Genomic DNA, 22710 nt, shown 5'->3' with positions numbered 1-22710 from the left:
GTGACAACACATCAGAGCGCTTCAGCGTTCAGTGTGTCGGTGACTTTGATGCTAGAAACATCCTGAATTCCCAGAAGTGACCCAAAATCTCAGAAAAGACCTAAAAATCCTAGAATCATGTATGGGGCTGCTGCGACTGGCCTGTAGTTTCCTGTCATTTTTCGAAAGTGGCCCCTGAAGCAAAGCAGGTTGAGCGTTTCTGTTTTAGAGCTTCCTTTTCTTGGTTACATCCCAGAACACACCTGTCGGTTATGATGCTGTCAGGTGGATGGATTATCTTACAAAACGAGAAATGCTAACCAACGCAGATTTTAACAAATTTGTGACATAAAATCAGAGAGAAATATTTCTACTGAGTCCAACAAAAAGTCTCAGATCCTCAAGTTAAACCTGTGAAAAGTGCGAGCAAAAAAGTGTCTATTTTTTTGTTCAGTGCAGGCTGAACAAGACTAACCAAGACGGTTTTATTATTATTATTATTATTATTATTATTATTATTATTATTATTATTATTATTATTATTATTATTTGTCGAGTTAAAATGTAATATATATGTGTGTATATATTCTCCACAGGTGGCAGCGCTCTTGTACAATGTTGAACTGTCCCTTAAAAACATCACCAATAACTTCACCTTCAGACAAATTCATCAGATACCAACAAAAACAGATGAAATATCAGATTTACACTCCGAGACCAAAAGTTGTATCTTTTGTTTGAAACTTAAAGAGAAACAAACTACCATCATCTTATAGTATTTGTCTTGTTCATACTGAGTTGGTTGAATCAGTAAAAAGCATCGAGGGTTTCTCAGACTGGAAGGACTGAATAAAGGCGACACAACAACTGAAGAGCTGTTTCTTTTTTTCCTGATCTGTTTCTTTTTCTCTGGAGTTGACAAAAGCCTCTGTGGTTTTTCGCTCGTGTCATGCTGCTGGTAAGTTTGTGCAAACATTTTATTTTTATATGCATTTAAACGAGACTTAGAATAAAGTAATTCTGTTGAAATATATTAATATGTTTTGTTTGGCCAATGTAGAAAATAACCTTCTGCACATAGACATCAGACGGCATTTGACAAAAGTGGTGTTGGATTTGCTGAATTAATTTTGTTTATAAGTTTTTTTTTTAAATATTTAACATCAGTGAAATTTGCAGTGTGCACAAAGTTACTCTGACAACCCGGTCCAGCGCGCGGACATGTCCGACAGTTTTACAAACTGTCGCTCCTGCGAGGTTCTCCAACAAAACACCTGCCAATAAGCCTGGAGGTGGCTATAGCGTCCATACCATTGCTTCATTACATATACCTGTAAGCCAGGCACCACCAACTGGCGGACCACGGTCTGGATCCAGACCAAAACTTCATCCTGTGCGGACCCGTGGCCAAGTTGTAATACAATGTAAGAATGAGAACGATATTTTTAAGGAGTAGTGCTGGGCAATTAAGCTGCAGTGCTGTAGTTAATTTATTTCTTTGAAAGAATTGTGATAAAATCAAAGCAGTCTTATGACTGTCCCCTAAATCAAAATTAAAAATATCGGTCCCTCCACAGTGCTCTATTTGTTCGGAGTCACACATGGGGGCTCTTATTTTGAAGGCGAGCTGCCCCGGAAGCAGCATTGTCTCCTGCGTGTAACTTGACGCAGTTTGACGAAGATGGCGTCGGGCAGAGCCGTCTGTTAGCAGAGAGTCTTTGTTGTGTTGATAAAGTGTGAAAATGTGTAAAGTCCAAATGCTGAGAGCGTTGGTGAAGCAGCGACTAACTGCGGCTGCTGAAGAGATATTTGGGCTGTTTGAAAGAACGATAGCAGAGTACGAGGAGGAACTTTCTCGATCAAAAGAGGAGAACGAGCGACAACGGAAACTACTGGACGCTGTTTTCAACCCTCAGCTCCGGTTACACAGAGCAGGTCTGTTTACCTGAGGGACTGTTCTCTATTTATCACAGCGGGGCTGTTTACCTGAGGGACTGTTCTCTATTTATCACAGCAGAGCTGGTTAACTGATCTCCTTTAGTCACTTTCCTGTGACTGCAGATTTCATTCAGGGGAAGGTGTTGTCAGGTGACATCCAACCTGCCTCGGACATTTCCACCATGAACACTGCAGATTTGAAGCAGGTGGCTGTCCTGTCATACGGAACGCAGCAGGAAAATGCTTCCACTTATGTCGGCTGCTTTTTCCCGGCTTTTTGTGGGTTGACGCAGTCTTGAGCATCTCAGAGTGAGACACGTTTTCCCCCTCGGCTGCTGCCTCTGTTTGAGACGTTGAAACAAAGTGGTCTCGATGGTACTTTTAGTTGCAACAGCATTTAAGTAAGCTTTGCAGCGGTCTGTGGTTTGTTTGAGATCAGATCTGTACGTTTTCTATGATCTCTCTCCAGGTTGACTCGCTGGTGTCAAGCTGGTCCTCTCGAGGTTCAGTTCTGCTGATCCTCAGGTGTGCACTCAGAGCATGGCCCCCAAAGTGCATCGGCCTGTCTCCTCCACAGCTTTCTGAGGGCTGATCAGTCTTCCAGAGCTAACTTCACCCAACAGTTTTTTGTGAACCTCTATGGGCTCTTGATGAACTGAGTTGGTTGGCCTCCTTGTCCTTCCTCAGCCTCAGAGACCTCTCTGCCCTTCTCAGTCTGCATAGTTTCACTCAAAGTCCACTGTTCAGATCTTTGATGCCCCCCTTTCCCTCAGCACTAGCTCCTTTGAACTGGCTGTTGAGAGTCTTGATTTCCCTTCTCAAATGTAAGATCTCTGTCTCTCTCCTGTTTGGCTGTTTCCAGATGTTTTCTTTCTTCTCCTCTGGGTCAAATCCCTCTCTGGCCCTGTTGAAGAGAATCGTTGTCATGCTGTCAATTTTCCTCTCAGCTGTTCCTGTCAAGGTCCTGGTCGAGTTGGACCCTTCCTGTGGTGTCATTTGCTGGGCCCACTTCACCTTCTCCCTAGCAGGTTGAGTACCTGGGATGGCAGTGGGAGAGTCCCTCCTGTGGTTTTGGGGAGGACCAGCTGCTCAGAAGTGTCCTCTGCTGTGGACTGCCTCCTGACAAGAGTCCTCCAGCGTCTCACTCAATGTTTTCTCTGTTCGTTGCAACAGTTTCTACCATTTTCCCATATTTTCTATATTGCATTTAGTGCAACGTTTCTTCTTTGTACCAAAAATGAAGTAAACAAACTATGTATCTTCACAGTAGTACTTCAAAGTAGTGAGAGGATACTCAGGCTTCAACTCTCACTTGTTCTTCTGTTCTGACTGATCAGGTCAGACACTCTGCACTCAGTCGGCTGTTTAGTTTTTGTGTGTTTTTGCTCATGTCCACACACAGAAACTGAAACCATTAATTGCCTGTATCAACAATCTGTCGGAGTAGTTTGTTTAGATTTTGGTTGTTCAGCAGCAGAACTTTGAGTTCATCCTCAGAATAAGATCTCTAAGAATCTCATGATGATTCAAGCTACTTCTGATTGTTTTACTCATTTTTTGGTTTGAGTTTAATGAAAGTCAGTAATGTGTCTGTGCTTCATTATGTCCTGCAGACATCCAGCAGCTGTTGGTGGTAGAAGAAGAGCTTCTCCCGTCCAGTGTGGACCAGGAGGACCCAGAGCCCCCACACATTAAAGAGGAGCAGGAGGACCCAGAGCCCCCACACATTAAAGAGGAGCAGGAGGAGCTGTGGAGCAGTCAGGAGGGAGAGCAGCTTCAAGGTCTGGAGGAGGCTGATATCACCAAGTTCCCATTCACTCCTGTCCCTGTGAAGAGTGAAGATGATGAAGAGAAACCTCAGTCCTCACAGCTTCATCAAAGACTAACTGAACAGATGGAAACAGAAGCTGATGGAGAGGACTGTGGAGGACCAGGACCAGACAGGAACTCACATCCAGATACACATTTACAACCAGAGACTGAGGACAAGACTGGAGACTCTTCTGAACCTGAGATTGAAGTCAGTGTTGATGATTGCAAGGAGACCAGAGAACCTCAGTCAGGTTTAAACTCTCTGAAAAATAATCAAGTTCCTGTCAGTGAGAAACCATTCAGCTGCTCTGAATGTGGGAAAAGATATGGCTTCAAGAAAAATCTGAAAAGACACATGATAACTCATTCAGGAGAGACACCATTCAGTTGCTCTGAGTGTGGGAAAAGATTTGGCTTCAAGTCAAAGCTGAAGACACACGTGAGAACTCATACAGGAGAGAAACCATATACTTGTGCAGTGTGTACTAAAGCTTTTAAAGGGCTTTGGCATCTAAAAATTCACATGAGAACTCATACAGGAGAGAATCCATTTACTTGTGCAGATTGTGGGAAAGTACTCAGTGAAAGTGGAAAACTGAAGATACACATGAGAACTCATACAGGAGAGAAACCATTTATATGTTCAGTGTGTAGTAAAGCTTTCAATGAGTGTGGGAATCTAAGGAGACACATGATAACTCATACAGGAAAGAAACCATTCAGCTGCTCAGTTTGTGGTAAAGGTTTCAGCGAAAATGCAAAACTGAAGATACACATAAGAACTCATACAGGAGAGAAACCTTTCAGTTGCACAATGTGTGATAAAGCTTTTAATGAGCAATGGAGTCTAACAAGTCACATGAGATCTCATACAGGAGAGAAACCATTCAGGTGCACAGAGTGTGGGAAAGCTTTCAGTACAAGTGGCACACTGCATTCCCACAGGAGAACGCATACAGGAGAGAAACCATACAGCTGCTCAGTTTGTCACAAATCTTATACACAGAGTGGTAGTTTATCCAAACACATGAAATCCCACAAAAGAGACAACAGCTTCAGCTGCAGTGTTTGTGACCAAAGATTCACTTTGTATGAACGTCTCAGAGACCATCAGTGTGTCGGTGGTCAGTCCTCACAGCTTCATCAGACTCAAACTGAGGAGAACAGAGAGGCAGAGCCTCCAGCCAGCAGCTCAACTCAACACATGGAAACAGAAGCTGATGGAGAGGACTGTGGAGGACCAGAACCAGCCAGGAAGTCACACCCAGATACTGATGATGACCGATGTTTTTTCTGAACTTGTCTGAGCTCCTCACCATGTTTCTTAGGCTCAGCTCAGACATCCTACAGAGGAAAGTCACTTTAGCCTCTTCTACCAACAATCTGATTGATTTGGTCACTACCTAAAGCTCATGACCAAAGAGATGAAATATCCTGACGTCCCTGAACTGGTCCCCTCTACACACACTCTTGTTCCCTTTGTAAAATGGGAACCACCACCTCAGTCTGCCACTTCACTGGCACTGTACCCGACCTCCAGGCGACCCTGAAAGTGATGTCAACCAAGACATCCCAACAATGTCCAGAGCTTTCAGCATCTCAGGGGGAATCTCCAGATCTGTGGGGGTGTTGCTGTGCTGTGATGTGGTGTGTTGTGGTTGAGCATCTGGCTGATGTTTGTCTTCATCTTATTCTAAACTGGAAGGTCTGATGAAACATCAGGGACCAAGATGGAAACAAGTCCTGGACTTTATCATGTCATTCCTGACAATATTACATATAACTGTATTTTTTTAACCACTGTTTTCATATTCTTGTCAAATAAGTTAAGTTTATTTTATTTGATATGGACATCACAAGTACATTGAGACTGTCCCAGTGGACAGACCAGATGTCAATGCTTAGATGTGTATAGCACACGTGCTAATTTTCAACACCAGTCCATAGGCGGCTTTTCTAAAAACAAAAATAAAGAAACAAATCTCGCCCACAGCGGGCGTCTAGCTGCTGAGGAGCTTTTTGCCGACATCAGCAACTTCTGCCAGATATAAGGATGAGGCTTCCCCTGAGTCACGAGATTCTGCTCAGCTCAGGAGTTTCTCAAAGTGTTCTCCATCACTCGACAATATCCCCGGTCCAGGTCAGCAGTTCTCCTCTCCTGCTCAGCACAGACTGAGACAAGCCCTGCTTTCTCTTCCTGAGGCGTCTAATGATTTGTCAGACCTTCCTCGAGGCCATCTGAAAGTGTCTCTCCACAGCCTTCCCTAACTCCTCCCACAGCTGGGTGTTTGGTTTGGCGATCCCCACAGCTGCAGCCCTTCTGGCCTATCAGCACCCGACTGCTGCTTCAGGAGGTCCCTGGACCAGCCAAGGCTGAAAGGCCTCCTTCTCTGTTTTTTGGTTGTGTTTGTGTGGTTCCAGCAGATGGACCACTCCTGATATTTTTCTTTTTTTTTATTTGGAGTTGACAAAGGCCTTGGTAGTTTTTCACTCTTGTCGTGTTCCTGGTTAGTTTGTGAAAACGCCTTATTTTTGTATGCATTTTAAACAAGACTGCGAATAAAATCTTTGAGATGAAATATCACTATTTTCAGATCAGATGTGTTTATGTTTTTTCTTCTCTTTTTTCCAATGGACGTTTTTGTCTCATATAGTACACTGCCTGGCCAAAAAAAAAGTCGCCTCCTGGATTTAACTAAGCAAATAGGTACGAGCCTCCTATTGGATAATTACTGCATGGGCGGTTATCTTTCAGCTGGCAACAAGTTATTTAACCCCAACTGGTGCAATGAGTTGCTTCTCATTTCCTAAACAACCATGTCAAAAGACACATCCCGTGGTCGTGGAAAAGATGTTAGTCTGTTTGAGAAGGGTCAAATCATTGGCATGCATCAAGCAGAGAAAACATCTAAGGAGATTGCAGAAACTACTAAAATTGGGTTAAGAACTGTCCAACGCATTATTAAAAACTGGAAGGATAGTGGGGACCCATCGTCTTCGAGGAAGAAATGTGGCCGGAAAAAAATCCTGAATGATTGTGATCGGCGATCACTTAAACGTTTGGTGAGATCAAATCGAAGAAAAACAACTGTAGAACTCAGGGCTATGTTTAATAGTGAAAGTAAGAGCATTTCCACACGCACAATGCGAAGGGAACTCATTGGATTGGGAATGAACAGCTGTGTAGCCTTAAGAAAAACACTAATCAGTGAGGCTAACCGGAAAAAAAGGCTTCAATTTGCTAGGGAGCATAAAGATTGGACTCTTGAGCAATGGAAGAAGGTCATGTGGTCTGATGAGTCCAGATTTACCCTGCTCCAGAGTGATGGGCGCATCAGGGTAAGAAGAGAGGCAGATGAAGTGATGCACCCATCATGCCTAGTGCCTACTGTACAAGCCTGTGGGGGCAGTGTTATGATCTGGGGTTGCTGCAGTTGGTCAGGTCGAGGTTCAGCAACAGTATGTGCTCAAAGAATGAGGTCAGCTGACTACCTGAATATACTGAATGACCAGGTTATTCCATCAATGGATTTTTTCTTCCCTGATGGCACGGGCATATTCCAAGATGACAATGCCAGGATTCATCGGGCTCAAATTGTGAAAGACTGGTTCAGGGAGCATGAGACATCATTTTCACACATGGATTGGCCACCACAGAGTCCAGACCTTAACCCCATTGAGAATCTTTGGGATGTGCTGGAGAAGGCTTTGCGCAGCAGTCAGACTCTACCATCATCAATGCAAGATCTTGGTGAAAAATTAATGCAACACTGGATGGAAATAAATCTTGTGACATTGCAGAAGCTTATCAAAACAATGCCACAGCGAATGCGTGCCGTAATCAAAGCTAAAGGCGGTCCAATGAAATATTAGAGTGTATGACCTTTTTTTTTTGGTGGTGACTTTTTTTGGCCAGGCAGTGTATGTCCAAGGTACATTAGACATTTAAAATCCAACATCAAATGCATTTTATTTCTTTTTTTTTTTTTTTTTATAGTTGCTGACTGTAATAAATGGTGTGATTTAAATGATTTTTAAAGGAAAGATACTGCAGGTGTCAAAGGCAAGTTTTCCTTTAATATTGTCAGCAAGTTCTTAAAGAAAAAAGAAATCACCAAAATTATTTTCAAGAAAGAAAATAACACCAAAAAGCTTTGATGAAAATAAGCATTAATAAGAATAAAAGTCCGTTTTTATGAAGAAAAAATGCAATAAAAAAACACCGCAAATTTCAAAGACCAAAAGAAAAAAAAAAAAAAAAAAGTACTAGTTAATTAATGTTTTTAAATAATTGTGGTGAAATTAAAACACAATACAGCCACTGAAGTTTTATGACTGTCCCCAAAGTCAAAATTAAAGATATCGGTCCCTCCTCAGTGCTTGAAACTTAATTGAAATGTCTCCTTTAGCCACCACCCCCTCTTATCTCACAAATAATAAACAGTCCTTTATTTTGACCATGTGTTGAAATATGTTTTGAAGCTTTTGTTATCAAGTTCAAGAATGAAGCTTCAAGCTCAGTAAATGTCATTCTTCAAAAGGTTATGGTTTCCTTTTCCGGAATACGTAACACTTCTGGGCTTTTATTTTGAAGGGAGAGCTGCCCCGGAAGCAGTATTCTCTCCTGTGTGTAGCTGGACGCATTTTGACGAAGATGGCGTCGGGCAGAGCCGTCTGTTAGCAGAGAGTCTTTGTTGTGTTGATAAAGTGTGAAAATGTGTAAAGTCCAAATGCTGAGAGCGTTGGTGAAGCAGCGACTAACTGCGGCTGCTGAAGAGATATTTGGGCTGTTTGAAAGAACGATAGCAGAGTACGAGGAGGAACTTTCTCGATCAAAAGAGGAGAACGAGCGACAACGGAAACTACTGGACGCTGTTTTCAACCCTCAGCTCCGGTTACACAGAGCAGGTCTGTTTACCTGAGGGACTGTTCTCTATTTATCACAGCGGGGCTGTTTACCTGAGGGACTGTTCTCTATTTATCACAGCGGGGCTGTTTAACTGAGGGACTGTTCTCTATTGATCAAGGCGGGGCTGTTTACCTGAGGGACTGTTCTCTATTTATCACAGCGGGGCTGTTTAACTGAGGGACTGTTCTCTATTTATCACAGCGGGGCTGTTTACCTGAGGGACTGTTCTCTATTTATCACAGCGGGGCTGTTTACCTGAGGGACTGTTCTCTATTTATCAAGGCGGGGCTGTTTACCTGAGGGACTGTTCTCTATTTATCACAGCGGGGCTGTTGAACTGAGGGACTGTTCTGTATTTATCACAGTGGAGCTGTGTACCTGAGGGACTGTTCTCTATTTATCACAGCGGGGCTGTTTACCTGAGGGACTGTTCTCTATTTATCACAGCGGGGCTGTTGAACTGAGGGACTGTTCTCTATTGATCACAGCGGGGCTGTTTACCTGAGGGACTGTTCTCTATTTATCACAGCGGGGCTGTTTACCTGAGGGACTGTTCTCTATTTATCACAGCGGGGCTGTTTACCTGAGGGACTGTTCTCTATTTATCACAGCGGGACTGTTTAACTGAGGGACTGTTTTCTATTTATCACAGCGGGGCTGTTGAACTGAGGGACTGTTCTCTATTTATCACTGCGGGGCTGTTTACCTGAGGGACTGTTCTCTATTTATCACAGCGGGGCTGTTTACTTGAGGGACTGTTCTCTATTTATCACTGCGGGGCTGTTAAACTGAGGGACTGTTCTCTATTTATCACAGCGGGGCTGTTAAACTGAGGGACTGTTCTCTATTTATCACTGCGGGCTGTTGAACTGAGGGACTGTTCTCTATTTATCACAGCGGGCTGTTTACCTGAGGGACTGTTCTCTATTTATCACAGCGGGCTGTTTACCTGAGGGACTGTTTTCTATTTATCACTGCGGGGCTGTTGAACTGAGGGACTGTTCTCTATTTATCACTGCGGGGCTGTTTACCTGAGGGACTGTTCTCTATTTATCACTGCGGGGCTGTTTACCTGAGGGACTGTTCTCTATTTATCACTGCGGGCTGTTAACCTGAGGGACTGTTCTCTATTTATCACAGCGGGGCTGTTAAACTGAGGGACTGTTCTCTATTTATCACAGCGGGGCTGTTTAACTGAGGGACTGTTTTCTATTTATCACTGCGGGGCTGTTGAACTGAGGGACTGTTCTCTATTTATCACAGCGGGGCTGTTTACTTGAGGGACTGTTCTCTATTTATCACAGTGGGACTGTTTAACTGAGGTACTGTTCTCTATTTATCACAGCGGGACTGTTTACCTGAGTGACTGTTCTCTATTTATCACAGCGGGGCTGTTGAACTGAGGGACTGTTCTCTATTTATCACTGCGGGCTGTTGAACTGAGGGACTGTTCTCTATTTATCACAGCGGACTGTTTAACTGAGGGACTGTTTTCTATTTATCACTGGGCTGTTTACCTGAGGGACTGTTCTCTATTTATCACTGCGGGCTGTTTACCTGAGGGACTGTTCTCTATTTATCACAGCGGGCTGTTTACCTGAGGGACTGTTCTCTATTTATCACTGCGGGGCTGTTAAACTGAGGGACTGTTCTCTATTTATCACAGCGGGGCTGTTAAACTGAGGACTGTTCTCTATTTATCACAGCGGGCTGTTGAACTGAGGACTGTTCTCTATTTATCACAGCGGGCTGTTTACCTGAGGGACTGTTCTCTATTTATCACAGCGGGCTGTTTACCTGAGGACTGTTCTCTATTTATCACAGCGGGGCTGTTTACCTGAGGGACTGTTTTCTATTTATCACTGCGGGGCTGTTGAACTGAGGGACTGTTCTCTATTTATCACTGCGGGGCTGTTTACCTGAGGGACTGTTCTCTATTTATCACTGCGGGGCTGTTTACCTGAGGGACTGTTCTCTATTTATCACTGCGGGGCTGTTTACCTGAGGGACTGTTCTCTATTTATCACAGCGGGGCTGTTTAACTGAGGGACTGTTTTCTATTTATCACAGCGGGGCTGTTGAACTGAGGGACTGTTCTCTATTTATCACTGCGGGGCTGTTGAACTGAGGGACTGTTCTCTATTTATCACAGCGGGGCTGTTTAACTGAGGGACTGTTCTCTATTTATCACTGCGGGGCTGTTTACCTGAGGGACTGTTCTCTATTTATCACTGCGGGGCTGTTTACCTGAGGGACTGTTCTCTATTTATCACAGCGGGGCTGTTTACCTGAGGGACTGTTCTCTATTTATCACAGCGGGGCTGTTGAACTGAGGGACTGTTCTCTATTTATCACAGCAGGACTGTTTAACTGAGGGACTGTTCTCTATTTATCACTGCAGGGCTGTTTACCTGAGGGACTGTTCTCTATTGATCACAGCGGGGCTGTTGAACTGAGGGACTGTTCTCTATGTATCACTGTGGGGCTGTTTAATTTAGGGACTGTTATATATTTATCTCTGTGGGGCTGTGTAACAGAGGGGCTGTTCACTAAGGCTAGATTAAAAAAAATATTCATCAGTGTATTGTAGTATGTTTTTGCTAATTCAATATTGTTACATAAAATCCTCAAATAGATTTTTTCCGTTGTAATGTTCTTCTGTTCTGACTGATCAGGTCAGACACTCTGCACTCAGTCGGCTGTTTAGTTTTTGTGTGTTTTTGCTCATGTCCACACACAGAAACTGAAACCATTAATTGCCTGTATCAACAATCTGTCGGAGTAGTTTGTTTAGATTTTGGTTGTTCAGCAGCAGAACTTTGAGTTCATCCTCAGAATAAGATCTCTAAGAATCTCATGATGATTCAAGCTACTTCTGATTGTTTTACTCATTTTTTGGTTTGAGTTTAATGAAAGTCAGTAATGTGTCTGTGCTTCATTATGTCCTGCAGACATCCAGCAGCTGTTGGTGGTAGAAGAAGAGCTTCTCCCGTCCAGTGTGGACCAGGAGGAGCCAGAGCCCCCACACATTAAAGAGGAGCAGGAGGACCCAGAGCCCCCACACATTAAAGAGGAGCAGGAGGAGCTGTGGAGCAGTCAGGAGGGAGAGCAGCTTCAAGGTCTGGAGGAGGCTGATATCACCAAGTTCCCATTCACTCCTGTCCCTGTGAAGAGTGAAGATGATGAAGAGAAACCTCAGTCCTCACAGCTTCATCAAAGACTAACTGAACAGATGGAAACAGAAGCTGATGGAGAGGACTGTGGAGGACCAGAACCAGACAGGGACTCACATCCAGATACACATTTACAACCAGAGACTGAGGACAAGACTGGAGACTCTTCTGAACCTGAGACTGAGGACAGTGATGATTGTAGGGAGACCAGAGAACCTCAGTCAGGTTTAAACTCTCTGAAAAATGATCAAGTCAGTGAGAAACCGTTCAGCTGCTCCGAGTGTGGGAAAAGATTTGGCTTTAAGGGAAATCTGAAAAGACACATGAGAACTCATACAGGAGAGAAACCTTTCAGTTGTTCAATGTGTGGTAAAGCTTTTAATGAGCAATGGAGTCTAACGTGTCACATGAGATCTCATACCGGAGAGAAACCATACAGCTGCTCAGTTTGTCACAAATCTTATACACGGAGTGGTACTTTATACACGCACATGAAAACCCACAAAAGAGACAACAGCTTCAGCTGCAGTGTTTGTGACCAAAGATTCACTTCGTATGAACGTCTCAGAGACCATCAGTGTGTCAGTGGTCAGTCCTCACAGCTTCATCAGACTCAAACTGAGGAGAACAGAGAGGCAGAGCCTCCAGCCAGCAGCTCAACTCAACACATGGAAACAGAAGCTGATGGAGAGGACTGTGGAGGACCAGAACCAGCCAGGAACTCACATCCAGATACACATTTACAACCAGACACCGAGGACAAGACTGGAGACTCTTCTGAACCTGAGACTGATGGCGGTGGCGATTGGAACATGAGAACCAGAGAACCTCAGTCAGGTTTAAACTCTCTGAAAAATTATGAAGTCCTTGTCAGGGAGAAACCATTCACCTGCTCTGAGTGTGGGAAAAGATTTGGCTTCAAGAGAAATCTGAAGAGACACATGATAACGCATACAGAAGAGAGACCTTTCCATTGTTCAGTGTGTGGTAAAGGTTTCAGTGAAAATGTAAAACTGAAGATACACATAAGAACTCATACAGGAGAGAAACCATTTAGATGCACATTGTGTGATAAAGCTTTTAATGAGAAACGAAATCTAAAGAGACACAGGAGAAGTCATACGGGAGAGAAACCATTTAGATGCGCAGTGTGTGGTAAAGATTTCAGTGAGGGTGGGGCTCTAAGCAGACACATGAGAACTCATACAGGGGAGAAACCGTTCAGTTGTGCAGTGTGTGGTAAAGAGTACAGTGAGGGTAGGGCTCTAAGGAGACACATGAGAACTCATACAGGAGAGAAACCATTCAGCTGCTCAATTTGTAAGAAATCTTGTAGACACAGTGAAGATTTACAGATACACATGTCAATCCACACAGGAGAGAAACATTCAGCTGCTCTAATTGTGGGAAAGGATTTGGTTTCAAGTCAAAGCTGAAGACACACATGAGAACTCATACAGGAGAGAAACCATTTAGATGTGTGGTGTGTAGCAAAGCTTTCAATGAGTGCAGCTGCTCAGTTTGTCTGAATTCATATGCACGTAGTAGTAGTGTATTAAAACACATTAAAACTCACAAAGGAGACAACAGCTTCAGCTGCAGTGTTTGTGACCAAAGATTCACTTTGTATGAACGAAACTGAAGATACCCCAGGCCCTCAGAAGAACTATCCTCAGATGGGACCCTTTCCGGGACACCCCAGAGACTCTAAGAAGGCTGGGTACACTGAACTGCCATTTAATGCAGGAGCACAAACAACAGTCAGAGACCTTCTTTCAGAGACTTGTGTCTTTGTATAGATCGATAGATAAAACCTGTAAGTGTCACAAATGTTTTAGATGATTTTCTGCAATAATCCAAAATCCAATGGGAGAATCCCAGAGGGCTTTTGCATGAACTATGTGCTTTTTACATGCTGGTACATGATATTTTTAATAGATTGATCTGATTTGATATCACAATATCTGTCTATCTAGTCTGAAGAAAAGCCTGTAGCTCAAAACGTCACTTGTGAGTACCTCAGTAAAAGTACAAAGGCAGCTGAAGTGTGTGGACCTTTCTCTGTTTTTTGCTTGTATTTGTGTGGCTCCAGCACACGGACCTTTCCTAATATTTTTCTGTTCTTCTCTGGAGTTGACAAAGGTCTCGGTAGTTTTTCACTCTTGGCCTATTTTTATATTTCATTTTAAACAAGACTGTGAATAAAATCATTCTGATGAAATATAGCTATTTTAAGATCGGATGTTTTTTTGCTTATTGTTTTTTTCTGATGGATGTTTTTGTCCCATATGAACCTTAAAATCCAACAATAACCTTTTTTTTTTTTTTAACAGTTTCTGGCTGTAATAAATGATGTAATTTAGTGATTTTTAAAGGAAAAATGCTGGAGGTTTTAAAGGCAATCTTTTTTCTATTATCAGCAAGTTCTTAAGAAAAGTCAACAAAACATTTAAATAATAATAATAACAAAAAAGTAAAAAGCTTTGTTGAGAGAGACGGCAAAGATATATATATATATATATATATATATATACACAATTAAAACAGAAAGGAATGGCCAAAAATAAAAATAAAAATGTGTCGAACATTTAATAGAAAAAGCATTACTCAATTTATTTCTTATTGGTTGCAAAATACAAACAGATTATAGTCATTTAAGTTGTATGCCCCTCCATGATGCCAAAATTAAAACCATAAGCTCCACCCAGTGCTTCAAAAATTATTTATTATTTTATGGCTTCCTCTTTAGGCATCAACCCCACGTCTCTTATTAATAATGAACCGTCCCTTATTTGGACTTTGTGTTGAGAAGTGTTTTGAAGCTTTAGTTTCCAAGATCAAGAATGAACCTTCATATTTAGTGAAAGTCATTCTTTAAACAATGTGTAAGAGTAAGACTGTAACACATGTGGGCTTTTACTTTGAAGGCGAGCTGCCCCGGAAGCAGTATTCTCCTGTGTGAAACTGAGCGCAGTTTGACGAAGATGGCGTCGGGCAGAGCCGTCTGTTAGCAGAGAGTCTTTGTTGTGTTGATAAAGTGTGAAAATGTGTAAAGTCCAAATGCTGAGAGCGTTGGTGAAGCAGCGACTAACTGCGGCTGCTGAAGAGATATTTGGGCTGTTTGAAAGAACGATAGCAGAGTACGAGGAGGAACTTTCTCGATCAAAAGAGGAGAACGAGCGACAACGGAAACTACTGGACGCTGTTTTCAACCCTCAGCTCCGGTTACACAGAGCAGGTCTGTTTACCTGAGGGACTGTTCTCTATTTATCACAGCGGGGCTGTTTACCTGAGGGACTGTTCTCTATTGATCAAGGCGGGGCTGTTTACCTGAGGGACTGTTCTCTATTTATCACAGCGGGGCTGTTTACCTGAGGGACTGTTCTCTATTTATCACAGCGGGGCTGTTGAACTGAGGGACTGTTCTCTATTGATCACAGCGGGGCTGTTTACCTGAGGGACTGTTCTCTATTTATCACAGCGGGGCTGTTTACCTGAGGGACTGTTCTCTATTTATCACAGCGGGGCTGTTTACCTGAGGGACTGTTCTCTATTTATCACTGCGGGGCTGTTTACCTGAGGGACTGTTCTCTATTAGTCACAGAGGGACTGTTTTCTATTTATCATAGTGGGGCTGTTTAACTGATCTCCTTTAGTCACATACCTGTAACTCCAGATTTCATCAAGGAGAAGATGTTGTCAGGTGGCGTCCAACCGTCCTTAGATGTTTCTACCCTGAACCACGATGTCCTCCAGCTGGTTGGTCAGCAGTAATGTCTGGTCACTGGTCTTTTGATTTCTACTGTCCTGTTTCAGAGCCAACAAGAGGCTCTCTGAGCTTCTTCCCCCAACCTGCGAGCAGCTCCCTTCCTGCTCCTCCCAGCTACTTTCCAGAGCTCTGAGCACCTTTCACACAGACTGGCAGAAAACCTCTGCATCCAACTTCACTGGGTAACAGCCTGGCCTGCCACCCTTTATCCTTGCACTGTTGTACCCCTTCCTGGTTCTTGGTTTTCCTCTCCTGGGTCTTGTTGCAACCATCTTTCCATGGAACAGTTAGTTCCACCAGGATGATTCTCATGGCCTCCTCGGTCCACATGACAAGGTCAGGCCTCAGGGATGTTTGGACGACTTGGGGAATGTGTAGTGTAGTCTCGGGGTTTGCCTTCCCCTATAGCTGGAAATGTGTGGTGCCAAGTCCTTGCCTACCTATGCACGGGTTTCTGATGATGTTCTTCAACTTCAGCATGCTCTCCGCTTATTCCACTGAGGTGTTGGCTGCCTGTTGGCTTCCTGATCTAATAGCAACACCTGCGCCCCTGACCTTTGCATCGCAGGAGTCGACGATCTTGCCTTCAGTGCTTCGGAGAGAGCTTGCCCTGAACTGGCCAATTTTGGAGGCGTCCTTCTCCTTTGATGCGAAGCACCCCTCTGCTCTTTTCCTGGATGATGGGATGGTACCTTTTGTCCATACCCGCAGCAGAAGCTTCCATAGCCTGCGGAGCAGCATGGGACACCTCTTGTGTACATTGTAAGGTATACCACTTGGTTCTGGAGCAGATGCTGATTGGGCTTTCTGTACAATTCCTTGGAACTCTCTCCAGGTTGGCTCGCTGATGTCAAGCTGTTTCTCTGGAGGTTCAGTTCTGCTGATCCTCTGGTTTGCACTTGGTGCCTGGCCCTTAAGTGCATCAGTGTGGCTCTCTTTGAGAAACTATTCCAGAGCTTCCTTATGGCTGATCAGTCTTCCAGAGCTTGCTTCATCCAACAGGTTTTTTGTGAACCTCTATGGATTCTTGATGAACTGAGTTGCTTGGCCTCCTTGTCCTTCCTCAGCCTCCAAGACCTTTCTGCCCTTCTCAGTCTGCACAGTTTCACTCAAAGTCTTTGATGTCCGCTTCTTCCTCAGCAGAACCTTTGAACTGGCTGTTGAGAGTCTTGATTTCCCTTCTCAACTGTAAGATCTCATCCTGTTTGGCTGTTTCCAGATGTTCTCTCTGTGTCATTTCCTGAGGGCCACCTCACCTTCTCCCTGGCAGGTTGAGTGCCTTAGATGGCACTGGGAAAGTCCCTCTTGTGGTTTTGGGGTTGCCCAGCTGCTGAGAAGTCTCCTGTGCTGTGGAGTGCCTTGTGACAGGAGTCCTCCAGCATCTCACTCAATGTTTTCTCTGTTCGCTGCAACAGTTTCTCCCCTTTTCCACATTCGTACTTAATTGGATCCAAAACATATTCCTTTTCCAACAACACAAACAAACAAAAAATATTTTTCTGTATCTTCTCAAAATTCCATGTAGTGCTGCATTCGTTCTTTTAACAAAAAATAAACTAAACCAACTATATATCATTACAGTTCCACTTCAAAGTAGTGAGAGGGAACTCAGGCTTCAACTCTGACATGTTTCTCTGTTCTGACTGATCACATGGTCAGGTCAGACATTCTGCATGTTCTCGCTTATGTCCACACATGTATGCATGAGCACAAAAATTCAAACCATTTATTGCCTGTAACAACAATCGGTAGGAATAGTTTGTTTAGATTCCAATTGTTCAGCAGCAGAACTTTATCTTCATCTTCGGAATAAGAGCTCCAAGAACCTCTTCTTTTCTTATTATTCTTGTTATTGTTTTTACTAATTTCTGGTTTGAGTTTAGTGATGATCACTAATGTGCCTGTACTTCATTCTGTCCTGCAGACGTCCAGCAACTATTGGTGGTTAAAGAGGTTCCTCTGAGCAGCAGAAGTGGAGCTCCAGTATGAAGCAGGAGGACCCTGAGACCCCATACATTAAAGAGGAGCAGGAGGAGCCAGAGCCCCCACACATTAAAGAGGAGCAGGAGGACCCAGAGCCCCCACACATTAAAGAGGAGCAGGAGGAGCTGTGGAGCAGTCAGGAGGGAGAGCAGCTTCAAGGTCTGGAGGAGGCTGATATCACCAAGTTCCCATTCACTCCTGTCCCTGTGAAGAGTGAAGATGATGAAGAGAAACCTCAGTCCTCACAGCTTCATCAAAGACTAACTGAACAGATGGAAACAGAAGCTGATGGAGAGGACTGTGGAGGACCAGAACCAGACAGGGACTCACATCCAGATACACATTTACAACCAGAGACTGAGGACAAGACTGGAGACTCTTCTGAACCTGAGACTGAGGACAGTGATGATTGGAGGGAGACCAGAGAACCTCAGTCAGGTTTAAAGTCACTGAAAAACGTTCAAATCCCTGTCAGTGAAAAACCATTCAGCTGCTCTGAGTGTGGGAAAAGATTTGGCTTTAAGAAAAATCTGAGTAGACACACAAGAACCCATACAGGTGAGAAACCATTCAGTTGTTTAGTTTGTGGCAAAGGCTTCAGTGAATATGGAAAACTAAAGATACACAGGAGAACTCATACAGGAGAGAAACCATTTACTTGCTCAGTGTGTGGGAGAGCATTCAGCGAAAATGCAAAACTGAAGATACACATAAGAACGCATACAGGAGAGAAACCTTTCAGTTGCACAATGTGTGATAAAGCTTTTAATGAGCATCGGAGTCTAACGAGGCACATGAGAACTCATACAGGAGAGAAACCATTCAGTTGCTCAGTTTATCAGAAATTGTATACACACAGTGGTAGTTTATATACACAACTGAAAACCCACAAAGGAGACAACAGATTCAGCTGCAGTGTTTGTGACAAAAGATTCACTTTGTATGAACGTCTCAGAGACCATCAGTGTGTTGGTGGTCAGTCCTCACAGCTTCATCAGACTCAAACTGAGGAGAACAGAGAGGCAGAGCCTCCAGCCAGCAGCTCAACTCAACACATGGAAACAGAAGCTGAAGTCGAAGAGGACCAGGAGGACCCAGAGCCCCCACACATTAAAGAGGAGCAGGAGGAGCTGTGGAGCAGTCAGGAGGGAGAGCAGCTTCAAGGTCTGGAGGAGGCTGATATCACCAAGTTCCCATTCACTCCTGTCCCTGTGAAGAGTGAAGATGATGAAGAGAAACCTCAATCCTCACAGCTTCATCAAAGACTAACTGAACAGATGGAAACAGAAGCTGATGGAGAGGACTGTGGAGGACCAGAACCAGACAGGAACTCACATCCAGATACACATTTACAACCAGAGACTGAGGACAAGACTGGAGACTCTTCTGAACCTGAGACTGAGGACAGTGATGATTGTAGGGAGACCAGAGAACCTCAGTCAGGTTTAAACTCTCTGAAAAATGATCAAGTCAATGAGAAACCATTCAGCTGCTCCGAGTGTGGGAAAAGATTTGCCTCCAAGACAAGTCTGAGGAGACACATGAGAATTCATACAGGAGAGAAACCTTTCAGTTGTTCAGTTTGTGGCAAAGATTTCAGCAAAAATGGAAAACTGAAGGCACACAGTAGAATTCATACAGGAGAGAAACCATTTACTTGCTCAGTGTGTGGTAAAGCTTTCAGTGAAAATGCAAAACTGAAGATACACATAAGAACTCATACAGGAGAGAAACCTTTCATGTGCAGACAGTGTGATAAAGCTTTTAAAGAGCATCAGAGTCTATTGAGGCATATGAGAACTCATACAGGAGAGAAACCATTTACTTGTGCAGTGTGTGGAAAAGATTTCCGTGAGGGTGGGACTCTAAAGAGACACATGAGAACTCATACAGGAGAGAAACCATTTAGTTGCGCAGTGTGTGGAAAAGATTTCCGTGAGGGTGGGACTCTAAAGAGACACATGAGAACTCATACAGGAGAGAAACCATTTAGTTGTGTAGTGTGTGGTAAAGATTTCAATGAGTGTGGGAATCTAAGGACACACATGAGAACTCATACAGGAGAGAAACCATTCAGCTGCTTACTTTGTCAGCAAACTTTTACACGAAGAGCTAGTTTATACACACACATGAAAACTCACAAAGGAGATAACAGCTTTAGCTGCAGTGTTTGTGACCAAAGATTCACTTTGTATGAACTTTTCAGAGACCATCAGTGTGTCAGTGGTCAGTCCTCACAGCTTCATCAGACTCAAACTGAGGAGAACAGAGAGGCAGAGCCTCCAGCCAGCAGCTCAACTCAACACATGGAAACAGAGTCTGATGGAGAGGACTGTGGAGGACCAGAACCAGCCAGGAACTCACACCCAGATACACATTTACAACCAGACACCGAGGACAAGACTGGAGACTCTTCTGAACCTGAGACTGATGACAGTGGTGATTGGAAAGAAACCAGAGAACCTCAGTCAGGTTTAAACTCTCTGAAAAATGATCAAGTCCCTCTCAGGGAGAAACGATTCACCTGCTCTGAGTGTGGAAAAAGATTTGGCCTCAAGGGAAATCTGAAGAGACACATGCTAATTCATACAGCAGAGAAACCTTTCAGTTGTTCAGTTTGTGGCAAAGGTTTCAGCGAAAATGGAAAACTGAAGGTACATAGGAGAACTCATACGGGAGAAAAACCATTTTGTTGCTCAGTGTGTGGTAAAGCTCTCAGCACTAATGCAAAATTAAAGATACACATGAGAAGTCATACAGGAGAGAAAGCATTTAGGTGCACAATTTGTAATAAAGCTTTTAATGAGCAACAGAATGTAAGGAGACACATGAGAACTCATACAGGAGAAAACCAGTGCACTTGTGCAGTATGTGGTAAAGATTTCAGTGAGGGTGGGGCTCTAGGGAGACACATGAGAACTCATACAGAAGAGAAACCATTTACTTGCTCAGTTTGTGGTAAAGGTTTCAGCGAAAATGCAAAACTGAAAATACACATTAGAACTCATACAGGAGAGAAACCTTTCAGTTGCAAAGTGTGTGATAAAGCTTTTAATGAGCAATGGAGTCTAACAAGTCACATGAGATCTCATACAGGAGAGAAACCATTCAGTTGCACAACATGTGGGAAAGCTTTCAGTACAAGTGGCACACTGAAAACACACAAGAGAACTCATACAGGAGAAAAACCATTCAGCTGCTCAGTTTGTCACAAATCTTATACACAGAGTGGTAGTTTATACACACATATGAAAACCCACAAAGGAAACAACAGCTTCAGCTGCAGTGTTTGTGACCAAAGATTCACTTTGTATGAACGTCTCAGAGACCATCAGTGTGTCGGTGGTCAGTCCTCACAGCTTCATCAGACTCAAACTGAGGAGAACAGAGAGGCAGAGCCTCCAGCCAGCAGCTCAACTCAACACATGGAAACAGAAGCTGATGGAGAGGACTGTGGAGGACCAGAACCAGCCAGGAATTGACAACCAGATACACATTTACAACCAGACACCGATGAAGACCAAAGTCTTTTGTCTTTGCTCCTCCCCATGTTTCTTAGGCTCAGCTCAGACATCCTACAGAGGAAAGTCATTTTAGCTTCTTGTATCAACAATCTCACTTTTTTGGTCTATACCCAAATCTCATGACCATAGAGATGAAATAACCCAAGGTCCCTGAACTGGTCCCCTCTCTGGCCTATCAGCACCAGACTGCTGCTTCAGGAGGTCCCTGGACCAGCTGAGCCTGAAAGGCCTCCTACTTCACCCTGATGGTTGCCATCATGGCACAGATACACTTCTGACTGTAATCTTTTTGCAAAAATTCCTCTGGAGGTGTGATTTGAAGACCTCAGGGACAGAGGGTCTCAGCAGGATGTTCCTAGGTCACCTCACCACAGGTGTGGGTTTATAGGAATTTCCAGCAGCCTCCCCTGCCATCTGATCCAACTCACCACCCCACAGCTTCAGACCGGGCAGATCGATCCTCACAGTCGCTCCCCTCCAGGTTTCTCCATTGCTGACTACGTGAGTGTTCAAGACCCCCAGAAGACTGCAGGAAGGCTGGATACACTGAACTGCTGTCTGATGCAAAAGCACAACCGGTCAGAAACCTCCTTTCAGAGACTTGTGTGTTTTTGTATAGATAGATCAAAAGGGGGGAACCAGGGCAACATTAGCTTCAGGGTCGGACTACAGGCAGTCATGGTTCCTGCATAGCTCTGTTGATCCATCAGAGCGTCTGTATGTACTGACAAACCTGTCTGTATGGACTTTGTGCTTTTTATATGCTGATAAGTTGATGGTTTTAACATATTGATCTTATTTGACATGATAATATGTCTATCTAGTCTGAAGGAGAGCTTGTGGCTTGAAACATCACTGGTGAGTACCTCAGTAAGAAGCTGTAAGGGGATCTGAAGTGTGTGGACCTTTCTCTGTTTTTTGCTTGTATTTGTGTGGTTCCAGCACACGGACAGTTCCTGATATTTTTCTGTTCTTCTCTGGAGTTGACAAAAGCCTTGGTAGTTTTTCACTCTTGTCTTATTTTTGTATGCATTTTAAACAAGACTGCAAAAAAGTCATTCTCATGAAATATCACTATTTTCATAACAGATGTTGTTATGTGTTTTTCTTTTTCCCCCCGATGGACGTTTTTGTCCCATATATGTTCAAGGTCCATCAGAAACCTGAACATGCAATAGATTTTTTTTTTCATAGTTGCTGGCTGTGATAAATGGTCTAATTTAAGTGATTTTTGAAGAAAAGATGCTGCAGGTTTGAAGGGCAAGATTTTTTTAAAAAACTGTCAGCAAGTTGAAATGAAAAAAATAATTAAAATGTTTTTCAAGAAAAAATATCACCAGAAAGCTTTAAGGAAAATTAACAATGACAAAAAGAAAAGAGGTTTAAGAAGAAAAAAAGCGCAATTGAAAAACAAATCACCCCGAAATTTTAGACACAAACAAAACGCTATTTTTAAGCACAAAAAGAAAAAGTAGTAGTTAATTTTTTCCTTTTTAAAAAATGTGGTAAAATTAAAACACAATACAGCCACTGGATTTGGCAAACATAGATCCCTCCCCAGAGCTAATTAACTTGTTTCTAAGTTAAATAATAAACACTGAAGCTCTGTGAATGTCATTCTTT

At 43.4% G+C, this 22710-nt stretch overlaps 2 protein-coding genes across 3 annotated transcripts; both read left to right on the top strand.

The window, feature by feature from the left end:
* Window positions 1-1406: 1406 nt before the first annotated feature.
* LOC121963226 (uncharacterized) lies at window positions 1407-6308 on the top strand. 2 transcript variants are annotated; one of them, XM_088090665.1, is made up of 4 exons: window positions 1407-1914; window positions 3531-4547; window positions 4705-4711; window positions 4859-6308. In XM_088090665.1, the coding sequence occupies exons 1-4, from the start codon at window positions 1722-1724 to the stop codon at window positions 5034-5036; spliced, it is 1395 nt and encodes a 464-aa protein (XP_087946791.1). In that variant the 5' UTR covers window positions 1407-1721; the 3' UTR covers window positions 5037-6308. The 2 variants fall into 2 exon arrangements, with proteins under 2 accessions (XP_087946791.1, XP_087946790.1); XM_088090664.1 differs by having other exon boundaries at window positions 1408-1914; window positions 3531-6308.
* Window positions 6309-8327: 2019 nt separating this feature from the next.
* Window positions 8328-22182, top strand: LOC121940315 (uncharacterized). The gene is given in 5 exon segments (XM_088090711.1): window positions 8328-8637; window positions 11590-11940; window positions 14864-15049; window positions 17505-17537; window positions 17540-22182. Coding segments are annotated over 5 exon segments (4434 nt in total). The 5' UTR covers window positions 8328-8444; the 3' UTR covers window positions 21211-22182.
* Window positions 22183-22710: the final 528 nt, after the last annotated feature.

Source organism: Plectropomus leopardus, chromosome 17, assembly GCF_026936395.1.
Source record: "Plectropomus leopardus strain MGB_pleo_1.0 chromosome 17, ASM2693639v1, whole genome shotgun sequence".
NCBI classification, from domain to species: Eukaryota; Metazoa; Chordata; class Actinopteri; order Perciformes; family Serranidae; genus Plectropomus; species Plectropomus leopardus.
This window is presented reverse-complemented; position numbering and strand designations above follow the sequence as displayed.